Source organism: Strongylocentrotus purpuratus, unplaced genomic scaffold (assembly GCF_000002235.5).
Source record: "Strongylocentrotus purpuratus isolate Spur 01 unplaced genomic scaffold, Spur_5.0 spur5_scaffold_4, whole genome shotgun sequence".
Taxonomy (NCBI): Eukaryota; Metazoa; Echinodermata; class Echinoidea; order Camarodonta; family Strongylocentrotidae; genus Strongylocentrotus; species Strongylocentrotus purpuratus.
The window spans coordinates 668,261-680,761 of NW_022145610.1; the positions used below are offsets into that span (position 1 = coordinate 668,261).

Genomic DNA, 12,501 nt, shown 5'->3' on the forward strand with positions numbered 1-12,501 from the left:
AGGAATGCATGTTATCAGATGGTACACACGATATTATTGATCCAAACCATGGTGACGAAACGATGAAATTGATGACAAAAGTAGTACAAATAGTATGCATGCTCCCAGTGGCAGATCCAAATGGGCACCGAGGAGGGGAGGAAAGAATATTCATGCTCAGATTATCCCAACTGATTTTGTTGTTGTTGTTGCTAATCAGTCATGTAACAGTTTTGTAACCAAAACGTCACACCCAAAAATTAAGTTCAAACTTGTGCCCCAGCCAGATAATACCGGATCCGCCACCGACCTCATTTATTATATTTTGTTTTAATTGCAGTAGATTGTCACGCCCGATTTATCATGTTTGGTTGTTACGGTATTGAACGAATAAACAAAAATTTCTGTTCAGATCATGTGAGATAAGTTGTAGTCTGACGTCTATACCGGACTAAGCATAATCTTGTGTTGGCCACCCAAAAAGAACTAATATGATTTTTTCACGTCAAGAAAGTAGGTGTGCATAGCAAAACATTCAAATAAAAGCGCTAAGCCGATCACCAGTTTCTCCACTTTTTTAAAGAATCACTGAACCACGACTCCATTGAAGGATGCCAATGGAGGACTGTATCAATTCAACACTTATATCATACTCTGAGAATTTAAAAGAAATTGTGAACAAAGGATTTGGGTCCTCCACAGAGTTTTACAAACAAAACAACTGCATCATCCGCTTGAAGAATCAAAACCGCGAAGTCATATACGAAACAACTTCAGTCCAGTACAAAACATACTCACGTCTCGTTTTGACGACAGCTCATTTTCCTTGGGGGAAGTATTCTTGAAATGTCCTAAATAGTTTTTGAGGTCAACTTACATTGTCCATCCAGAAAATCCTCTGTCACCCTGTACCATCCTCTTATTTGAGAGCCATTTTTCAAAAGCATTCCCAGAATAAAATCTCTCTGAAAAGTATTGAGTGTAGGGTGTGGTCATGAACCGCTTTGCTTGATGATCCTATTATCATACAGATAATAGAAATCGATTATGCCATTGCTGTGTGATGGATGAGATCGAATTGGGTCTTTTGTTGATGATTCGTCAGACACGGCGTCTTATAATAGCAAAGTCTGCAATATCTTGTATACTGCTTTACTGAATAATGTGTTACTAGTGTGAATGAACGAGAGATACTGCATTCATTTGGAAACTAACAGAAATCACGATTTAACGAAAGTTAGGAAAACGAGTGTAAATATTTTTATTAGATTGCTCAATTTATAACCAGTATATACCTATTATGTCGTCCTTGAAAAGCAACAAGGATTTATGTTGTGTATGTTAACGACGCTTTTAAGCTAAACTATTATTTCATGTTTAATTGATTGTTCAACCTTTTCCACTGATGAATCGTTTCGTTTGAATTCCATCAATATTATGTCGTTTTATAATACCTATATGCGTGGAAATTGACTTAAAAAACATGAAAACCGCAGTGGTTTCATATCGTTGCTTTGATATCACAAACCGACTGTTTTGGTTCATGCATGATCCGGCCTACACCTTCATTCTGACATAATTATGTACAATTCTTGACTCAATGTTCTGATCACCCCCTCCAAAAATACAACAAACATACGATTCGATCGTAATGACAATTTATTGTTCTTTGTTATTGTATCAGACGATTGGATTGTATTTTACATCGCATAGAGAGGGAACGCAATAGACCCGTTTACTTATTTCATGCATACTTTTGAGCAGATATTTCTTTTGACATTAAAAAGCATGTCAGAGTCTTACCCAACGTAGCAACAACTTATCGATGTGAAGTGGACTTCATCCATATAAATCTCATCATTCATAGCATTACATTCATACCAACCCCTGGGGGTGTTTCACAAAGCCTTTTTCCAAGACATAATGTCAAAAATCAGTGACAAATCTGCTGATAACCAATCAGATGCAAGGATTTCATCAGTAGCTTATAACAACTGTCACTTGTCACTGGTGACAAGTTTGTGAAACACTCCCCTGCTTATATACCATCCATTGCATTCAATGAATGGCTGATTAGCAAGGGTTAGGAAGAGAAAATAAAAATGAAATACACTGGTAAACAAGTCTATTTATTTTGAATGCTATTTGTTTTGACGTACAATTATAATATAATACGTACAATTTATAATATAATATTTGTGATGAATGAATTTAATTCATGGATTTAATATCTAAATTACCATCATCATATACGTCTATACAGGTGGGAATGATAAGAACCCCCGAAGGAGACTTTGTTCTGAAGCCATTAAGAGAGGATCACATCGTGAAGATGAAATCATCAGAAAATGAAGTACCAACCCATATCATGTACAAACTATCTCCTGCAGATAGGGCTATCTCTAAAACGAACGCAGAAAGTAAGTGATTTGTGCATTCTTCATCAAACCTAACATGATTGTATCTAATTTCAGGAGATTATTTGAAGGTTTCCAAAATGTAATGTATACAAGTTAGTCAATATATTTAGGACTGACATTTGGTCTCAAAATGGGATTAAAACCATCTTTAATAGTTTATAACGAAAACCAAAACATGGTGACTTTCATTAATGTCATCCAATGCATGGAAGTTAAACATACTTTTTAAGTCATGAATTTTTCGTCACAAGATTCATATACAAGAGAAGGAAAGTTGTTGAACATGTAGTTGAAATACTTTGTATTCACCCTTGTCATCGTGTGGTATGTAGCCCGTATCATGCAACCATGCTATGGGCAAATTAATGTGCCATAACTACGACAGACTGCATCAAAGATTATAGTATACCCATGATCGTATTACATTGATAGAACTGGGGGGTGTTTCACAAAGATCCTAAGTTGAACTTATCTCTAAGTGGGACTTAAAAATTATGGAAAGCCATTAGTATCCTTGAAAACATTTTGTAAAAGTTATTTTAAAAGACATAAAATGTTGATTCAAATCATTCATATTTTCTATTATCATGGGAGATTCTATGTGGAATTTATAAAAAGTCTAAAATACTTGAATTTCTGCTTTTGAATATATTTCATTTTAAGGCTCCAATGGCTGTCCATAAATTTTTAAGTCCAACTTAGTGTTAAGTTCTACTTAGGATCTTTGTGAAACACCCCCCTGCTCTATTTTCTCTGGATCAGATGAAAAATTACTGTACAATAATAAATTCGACGTTGGTGGTGCTCATTATTTCTAGGACGTTTTACGATTTAGATTTTTTTCTTCTGTAGGTAAAAGGCCAAAACCATCAGACTCAGGAAGGCGGGAAACCAGTGGAATAAAATATATCGAAACATCAGTGGTGGCAGACAGTAAAATGTTTGATTACCATGGTGATGATACAGAGTTCTACATCTTCACAATCCTCAACCAGGTAAACAGAACATTGATATAGAGAAAAACTGAACGTCCTCTCTTTCTCTTCTCCTTCTCTTCTCTTCATTTTCTCCTTACCGTAGTTTGTCGTTTTATCCTTTCTTCTATTTGTATAGTGCAAACAAAAAATGTCTTATCGAAATAATATCGCTAGTGACATTCGTTTGTCTCGCAAGGTATGGCAAACGAATGTCACTAGCGATATTATTTCGATACTATATCCGCAATGAGTAATATATTTAGCATTAAAAAATGTCTTGTTGAAATATCCTACTTTATCATAAACGCCATCATAATGAGTCCTTACTTTCCTCAAATGCCGTGCTCCTTGACTTTTTGACTTTCATAATTATGATTATTTATTGGTTTTGAAGATGATATTGTACGTGTAAAGTATCAACGATAAATAAATTATAAATGGACTACAAGGGACTTACATAGGAAAGTAAATTTTCTGAGTAAAGATGGAATATAGTACCGGTAAACGAGATATCAAAAGGGCGTTTACCGTTAAAAAGGTCTTTTGTAGTTGAATTTATAAGATCTTGTAGTCCGCAGAATGCATCCGAATTGGCACGTGCTAGTGTCAAATTCTATTGAAAAGGAAAATAAAAGGAATTTAGAGCAAATGATACACATGCATTATTGCCAATACGGTAGGCAGTAAGACATCAGGAGAAGCGTGAATAACAACATTATTTTATAGTTTAAACTATAAGTAGTTATTACTTTTAAACAATTAATGCATGAAGTCGAATGAATCATTGGAATTTGATGAGAATGCACATAATTCTGTTCATATCAATGATGTAGGTTGCTGGTCTCTTCCGAGATAAAACCTTATCAGCTGATCTTCGATTGCTCGTCACCAGCATCACCATCTTCACAGCACCTCAGGTATGTTTTTAAATCATCAATTAACAGTGATATAGAGAACTCTCTAGCTTCATGAACAATATATTAAGATGTTTAAATTCTGTAGCTGTGCTCCTTAACGATTGGATTGAAAATGTTTATTCTCGGCTGAACAAGCTTGATAACCATTTTCATATTTTGAGTTTACCTCATTTTAAGATTTCGTCTACACTAGATGAGTTATTAGACTGTATGATACACTTGCCATATTGTCAATTGGGAGGGGGGGGGATGAGTTTCCCACGGATAAAAAATGATAATAGGCCATCTCCACACCGGCTTAAAGGGGAAGTCCACCCCCAAAATAAGTTTGTTTCGGTATGTTTTGGTGAGGGATTTTTGTTGCCATATCAAATTAAAGTCTTCCACAGAAAAAAATGATAAATAACGAGGCGGAGAGTGCCTTCCGGTGACTGAATAGTGCATGTTCAGCATATACTAATAAACAAAGCTGAGAAAATAACATATCTCTCTTTTGCATTTAATATTTTAGGTCCTACCCTATAACCCTACCACCGCCCCCCCCCCCACACACACACACACTCTCTCATTCAACTCGCGCACCTGTTGCTTATAGTGGTCGCGATGAAAGTGTGCGGAATCACACGTGATCGTCTGCTACGCATTGCAAACAGGCATCATTTATGCTCAAATGTATAACATATTAGATTTGAATCTTTTTGATAACACAGAGTAATCTTGACCTGACGGATGAACTATCACACTCTCTGAAGAACTTCTGTGAATGGCAGAAGGACGAAAAATCGGACATCTCCATTCTTCTCACAAGGTTTGTAAATTTTGCTAGAACAAGTGCGAAGCTCGGTCCCACACGCTAATTAATTTGTTACTGTATTCGACCAAAGTCAAGTTTGCATTGCATTGCTAGGTCTACATATAATATCTATCATTTCTGTTTTGATTCTTTTTACAGACCTTTTTTGGCTGTGCAATCATAAATGTTAATCATGTTCCCATGAAGCTGTGCAGAATATACCTAACAACATGTCTCACATATGATTATGAATTGTACCTGATTTTGTGTAGATCATGTCCATGCTCATGATGCTGACACTCGCACTGCGGCGACGGAGCTCCTGGGAGCTGGAGTAAGCTGAAATGAAGATTGCTCTTATTTACTCTAATGTCAACGGTCAAACCCTTAACTTTTTTTTTACTAGATTCTGTTTTTATTTTTGTTGTTGATAATGATGTGACTGTGAGCAAACAATGCCCTGTTTATTCTTCAACTATTAAGTTGAAGAATAAATTGGCAATGTTACTGTTACTGTTAGAATTTAGATCATAAAACGCTATTCCCAATTTTTTTTTTTTACATTTCTTAGGCGTGATTTGGAGATCGGTGGCAACGATGCTGTCACAGGCAAATCCAAGGATATTGGTGGAGCTTGTGATCCAAGCAGACGCTGTATCATTGCCCAGGACCATGGTCCTAGCGGTACCATCTTTACATTGGCTCATGAGATCGGACATAGTTTGGGAATATATCATGATGATTCTGAGAGTGGATGTGCTAATAACAAGAACATCATGGCTACAGATAACTCTGGGGGCAGTGAAGCGTTCCAATGGTCTCTTTGTAGCAACAAGGATCTTCTTCAGTTCTTGAGGTTAGTCATAGATTTGAAGTTTAATTTAATCCAGATAATACAGGTATATAGAGAGTTTATTTGTAAGATTCTGGTAATGTGAGTTGATTTTGAGGAATAAATGTTTGCAAGCAATTTCCAATTTGTATTGCTTGATCTGTTTCAATTAAGTAAACGAAAATGTATCAAGTGCTTGGTTAGACTAAACATCTTCTCTAGCGATCTTAATCACATACATATATGTCATTTTCCATGTGATCGGTAATTCATGCTACTTCCATCCTCTAAAAAAATAAATCACAATTCTTTTTAATGTGTACTATAATGCATTTGAAAATAAGATGCTAATATGATTCATATTTATATAGACACGTACATGCTAAATATTCTTAATGCTTTAAAGTTGTCTTTGTATTTTCTCTGTATAGCACCTCTGACTCTGCATGTCTTGACGAGACCGAGGGTGACTTCCCTGCTTATAACAGTGAGGTCATCGTGATGCCTGGTCATTACTATGATGCACTCAAACAATGTCAGATGACCTTTGGCTCTGAGGCTACTGTTGCCGATGGTTACATCTATTCACAGGTATATGAGGCATAAATGAAAATAATCTCTTAAGCTTGATAATAATTACTAATTAATACAAATATCTTACACTGGAAATCAAGAAAAACTAAAACTAAATAGGAATGCTGGTACACAGATTTACAATACCACAGATATAACATTCCAAGGTGTTACGGGCTGCAAAAGAAGCAAAAAGCAAGACAAAATCTGATAATCACAAAGCCTAAGAAAATTGAACAAAAATGCATTTGTAGATCTTCACTTGTATTTTCACAGATTTCATAGATCAATATACATGTAGCTGTATAAAAAATTCAATGTTTACTAAAAAAAAATTAGTTTGCTTTTGTTTCAATACCTTTTAAATGAACTAATCATTTAACAATCATTCAGCATGGGAATAATGTCAGATGTATAATTATAACCTCTTTTTTTTTATTATGCAGGATATGTGTCTGGAGCTACAGTGTAGGGTTCCAGGTAGATCTGAAGCAATCACTAATCATACCCCAGCATTAGATGGAACCAAGTGTGGCACAGGAAGAGGAGTGGTAAGTTACGTAATTGAATCTGAGAATAGCGTTGAAGAGAGCCATACTAAAGCTCTTCGACTTGCACTCACCAGAGTAAAATGCAAGAATGAAACAGAAAGCCGAAATCGATCAATATAAACAGAAACTAAAAGGAACAAGGCGCGAATATAACAAGCGCTGATTGGCTGTCAAAAGTAACAGTAAATTAGGCTTATGCCAGCCGTTTATACCGGAATAACCGCTAGAATAATACGATAATTGAATCTAAAGTTCAAGTTACATTGTATTTCAGCATGAAAATGATTACACATTGAGTTAACGGAGCGAACAAATAGCAAGAGCTAGTCAATGTTAGTCCCATTCAATATGAACCATAGAGTACTCATTGAGGTACAGTCAAACCTGCTTTAGTGACCACCTGTATACAAGGACCACCTGTCTACAACAAGCACATTTTTTGCTTCCCTTGAAAATGGTTTCTCATTGAAACATGTACTAAAGGAACCTGTCTACAAAGACCACTTGTCTACAACATGCACATTTTTTGTTTCCTTTGGGCGGTTGCTGTAGACAGGTTTGACTGTATAAAGAAGTATTTTTGGTTTGATCTAATGTTGAATTCACATTGGTAATGTAGTAGAAAGAAAGTAGTGATGAAGAGTTCTGGTAATTCCTTTATATTCTGTGTATGTTTCCTTTTTCATGACCATTACCAATACAAGTGTAGGAACTAATGCTTTATAATACTCCAAATTATTTTATATCTAAAAGTTTTGTCTCCTTTAAAGATTGATGTAATCTACTGAAAATGTTGTGAAAATGAATATATTTTCTCTTACTCATGTGTGTATTTTTTTAAAGAGCATTTACCAATATTTGTTCTCATGTAATGTGTTAAAGCTCTGCCAGGTTTGTCAGTCATGTTATTTTATCAAAGTACATATGTAATATCACAAGGTTTGAGCTATATTCAAGATTTACATATGTTGACATTGTTTATTGGATGCTGTTTATGTGCAAGGTAAATACATGTATTTCAAATGTTTATAACAGATAAAAACATTTTAAACTGATTACATATGCACTTTGATGAAAACATCTTTCTCTCCTTAACAGATGTGTGTTCATGGCCAGTGCTTGAAGGTTGTCAGCATGTATGACTGTGAAGGAGGAGTATGTGTTCCAGAGTGAGTTGTCAAAACATTGTCATTAAAATATTGAATGATTAGTTATCAAACCATTGTGAGTTAGATAGTTATGACATTATCTTGATAAATAAAATTGATGCATTATATGGAATTAGTATACCGTACATGAGTTTGGTTTTGTAGATCTGTACAACCAAAATGATCAGTACGGTAGAGAGAATAGGCAATAATCGTAAATGATTATATCATAACATGGTAATAACAGAGAATCAAGGGTTAAGGAAATGAAAAGATGAAAAGGAAAGTAAAGGAAAGTATTAACTGGTCAAAAAGTCGCCTCCAAAGCTATTATGGTGGGCAGAAAATAAAAAATATATAATGTAAGATAATAGCCTATATTAAAGACTTAAGTGGTAAGCGCTTTATAAGCGCCGTTTTTATCATTATTATTATTAATGATGATATACTCACTAAGAACTCGTTTGAGTCGTCCATACAGAAGATGACAAACCTAGCATTGAATTTGTGGCAAGAAGCTTTTAACATTGTTCATAGTAAGCAGAGCTCTTGTTTACAAAATCATGTGTGTCATGGAGGAAATTTTGACAGACATAGACAGTAAAAGGAACTTATAGAATGCAGAAACATGACACTCTCTCGTGTGTTTTGATTTCAGATGGCTAGTAGGTAGTTATGGTGATTGTCAGGCGGACTGTTTCTCTTACCGTAATGTGTTCTGTGTTGAGCGTCAGTTAGAAGGCACCACAGTGCTCGTACCTGATGAGAGTAGGTGTCCAGAGGACAAGCCCACTGATAGGGAATATTGCTGTGGACCACAGCCCGTGGGAGAGTAAGTATGCGTTACATTGGTGACTAGATAGACCACTAATTGAATGAATCAACACCAAATGTTCCAAGATAAGTGACTTTCTGTGTCCTGCACATTGTGCTGCACGTTTTGGTTTTGTTTGATTTTGAACAGGTTGAATTTTGTATGAAAATGGGTGAACTCATTAAAAAGAAAAGAAATATCCATTGATTAAATGTTAAAGGTAAAGACCAGTATCGGAAACACCCCAATTTCAAAAAATGAAATGGAAGCTCTTATTACCAATCATGTGAAAGAATATGTTTTGAATAATACATGATGATAAAAAATTTGCCGGGAAACCGCCTACTATTTGATATATTTGGTAAATTAGTTTATCTATTGGACTGTGAGAGATAAAAATGCACGTGTCGCGCACGTGTTCATAGTCCCATATACATCTTTCTGTGTACAGTGCTTGTAACTTTATGAAGACTGGGCCAAATTTTTTATAATTTTGATGATTCCAGAACCTTGCAGTACATCTATGCTAGATGATCAACCTTTTCTGATCGATTTCACAACGTTTCTTTCACAATGCAATCGCATGACCATAACTGATCTTTATCTTTAAAAAGTATGCATTAGATTTATGGTACTGTCTGTTTTTATATTAATGTTTACTATTGCGTTTTATGTAGCTTTGTTAACATGAATAATATTGTTCATCAACAGAGCCTCGTACCAGATCTTAAGCGGTCAATGTTCAGTTACGTGTGGGACTGGTTCTGAGACCCGTGTAGTGAACTGTGTTGATTCGGAAAGCAACATTGTAGATGATTCATTGTGTACTGATGAGCGTCCACCAGAGGTTATAGAGTGCGCTTCTACCCCCTGTCCTGGGGTTAGCTACGTTCTTTTCTACGATAACTATGGAGAGGTGAGATTCCATTCAAACTTTACTTTACACAAATTTCAACTAAAATTACTGTATATGTGTACTCGATTTATGGTACATAATGTTGGTGCCAGATTGATGGAAGAGGGAGAAGGAGAAGAGGAAGGAGGAGGTTAAGGAGGAAGAAAGAAGAGGGAAGAAGATAGGAGAAGAGAAATAACACAATCTGGCACCAATGTCCTTTGGTAACACATTAATCTACATTTGCCACTCCATACCCAATAGAAAAACTGGAACCTGGTAAGGTGATGAAAACATTTGTAAAAATAGAACTTGCCATATGCCCTCATGCTGACCATATGGTAGGAATACTCCCCAGGGAGTGGAAATCGTGCACACTGTGTGCGTCAATGAATCTGATGGCCGGGGTAATATCTCTCGATCACAAGGTATGCGGTTCGAGTCCCGCCGCGGCACTAATGTCCTTTGGCAAGACATTGATCTACATTTGCCACTCTCCACCCAGGTATTAAATGGGTACCGGTAAGAAGGAATTCCTTAAAATGCTGTGAGCGTCGAAATCAGCAGCCTAGCATAGCCAGGTAATGTTGGAGCGCCTCGAGGACCTTGCAAGGTCAATACGTGCGCTATATAAGAATTCAATATCATTATTATTTTTATTATATAAATTCAAATTTATTATTTTTGTCATTATTAGTGCTCTGTGACTTGTGATACTGGAGTACAGAGCCGTACTGCTTTCTGCGCCACATCTGATGGTACCTCTGAGTCAGTTGAGATCTGTCGACTCCTCTTCTCATCGGTTGTGACAGAAAGGACTTGTAATCCTGTGCCATGCCAAGGAACAGTGGTTGATACCTTCTTCTACCAAACTTCTCCAAATGGAGCAGTAAGTTCATCTTCTTGTACTCGTTTTAGTTACCGGTATAATAAACCAAGGAAGCATGTTTATCAAGGAGTAATGTTTGTGTTCACATTAGCTGTGCAGGACAGCTGCATGGTTATGTATTCACAATGCACAATGGCTGGAGTTCCTGGTATTGTGCATAGTAAATAAATGATCAGTAAGCATTTAATTGTTTTTAAACATTTATATAGCTACATGTATATGGATCAGTAAAATCTATGAACATTCAAGTGAAGATCTACAAATGTATTTTGGTACAAATCGTTTGCTGGAAGCTGTTTTATTAGATGGTGATATCAATCAATGTTTGTTTTTGTTTGTTTGTTTGTTTTTAATCTTCAATCTTTAATTTTTTTAGTGCTCAGTAACATGCGGTGAGGGCGTTCAGGAGTTAACAGTATTCTGTCAAAGCCTGGCTGGGATGGTTGTTGATGATTCCAACTGTGCCAGTCTGCAAAGACCTGCCTCCTCACAGATCTGTACTCAAGAAATCTGCACAGATACTTACAGATATGTTGCTACATCATTCGGAGACGTGAGTCTTTACTTGTCAAAGTTCCAGATCTTTAGTTGGCTTTGTATATTATTATGAATTTCTTGATCTAAGTATCATATCAATATCACATTATCTATTACGATAGACCGGTAAAACGTATTTAGATTTTATGCTTACTTATTAAGCAAACGTTATTGACAATTACCTGAAACTTGCTCGAGGCGAGGAAGCCACCATTATTACTATATGGAATTACCTCATTACTAGGTCCCCAGGAAAGAAACATACATGACTTGTACATTTTAGTAATCCTGGGGGTCTTTAATGTAGCTATACTGGTGCTTGCTTCATGACATCTACATGTTAATATGTAGATCATTATATCTTCCGTTTTGTATCATGAATAATGTTTTGGACATTGTTTTGCTATGAAAACCACTATCAGTTTATGCTGCACTTTAATGAATAGATCCCATGAGATAACCACTTAATACACTAGCGGGGGGTGTGTTCCAAAAAGACTACGATCAACTTTATAATGATCTTGTTTTGTCCTTTTTAGTGTTCAGTGTCATGTGGACCTGGTTTGCGTAGCCGTTCAATCTTCTGCGTGAGCGAATCAAACCAAGTCGTAGACGATTCTTTCTGTGCTGGGTTGGTGAGACAAGTAGAATCAGAAAGCTGTAATCTAACACCATGTACAATCACATATACTTATGAGGTACAACCTTTCCCAGAGGTAAGCAATCAATCTTTTTTACATTTGTCTTCAATTTTAATTCCATATTTGTTTTCAGGTACTTTTTTCTGTCCCATTGTCTTAAATGTTTACCTTTCATTTTGGTTTATTGTCATATATCTGATATTATAAACTGCATATTAAGATTTTAGCCCTCTGATTGGTTAAAAGTCGGGTATGATTGCAATACTGACTGCTGGACAGCATAGCTCTACTCGTGGCTTCAATACAAGGACAGAATAGCTATGCATTAAGATATCAATGGATGCTCGCAGTGGGAACTGGGTAGTTTGTCAAAATATCCCTTTTTGAGAATCCAAATGTGGGATGCACATGTCTCAGGGACAGTACAGATTTTAGATCACCTTGTGTAATAGTTTAAACCATGCCCCTCAAAGCGGTCATTATTTGTATATTTCATAACACCAGCTTTTTGTTATCAGGGGTCCAAAAGTGCATT

At 36.0% G+C, this 12,501-nt stretch overlaps 1 protein-coding gene across 1 annotated transcript in view; it reads left to right on the forward strand.

Annotated features, from left to right (window-relative positions):
• Positions 1 to 12,501, forward strand: part of LOC115929165 — a gene marked incomplete at its 3' end in the record, with an annotated part of 47,717 nt that overhangs the window by 7,417 nt on the left and 27,799 nt on the right. Inside the window, 13 exon segments of the mRNA XM_030997572.1 lie at positions 2,243 to 2,399; positions 3,252 to 3,394; positions 4,210 to 4,293; positions 5,004 to 5,101; positions 5,658 to 5,942; positions 6,350 to 6,509; positions 6,938 to 7,042; positions 8,141 to 8,211; positions 8,849 to 9,022; positions 9,716 to 9,920; positions 10,597 to 10,788; positions 11,165 to 11,341; positions 11,865 to 12,041. Of these exon segments, the coding sequence (XP_030853432.1) occupies positions 2,243 to 2,399; positions 3,252 to 3,394; positions 4,210 to 4,293; positions 5,004 to 5,101; positions 5,658 to 5,942; positions 6,350 to 6,509; positions 6,938 to 7,042; positions 8,141 to 8,211; positions 8,849 to 9,022; positions 9,716 to 9,920; positions 10,597 to 10,788; positions 11,165 to 11,341; positions 11,865 to 12,041 (2,028 nt within the window).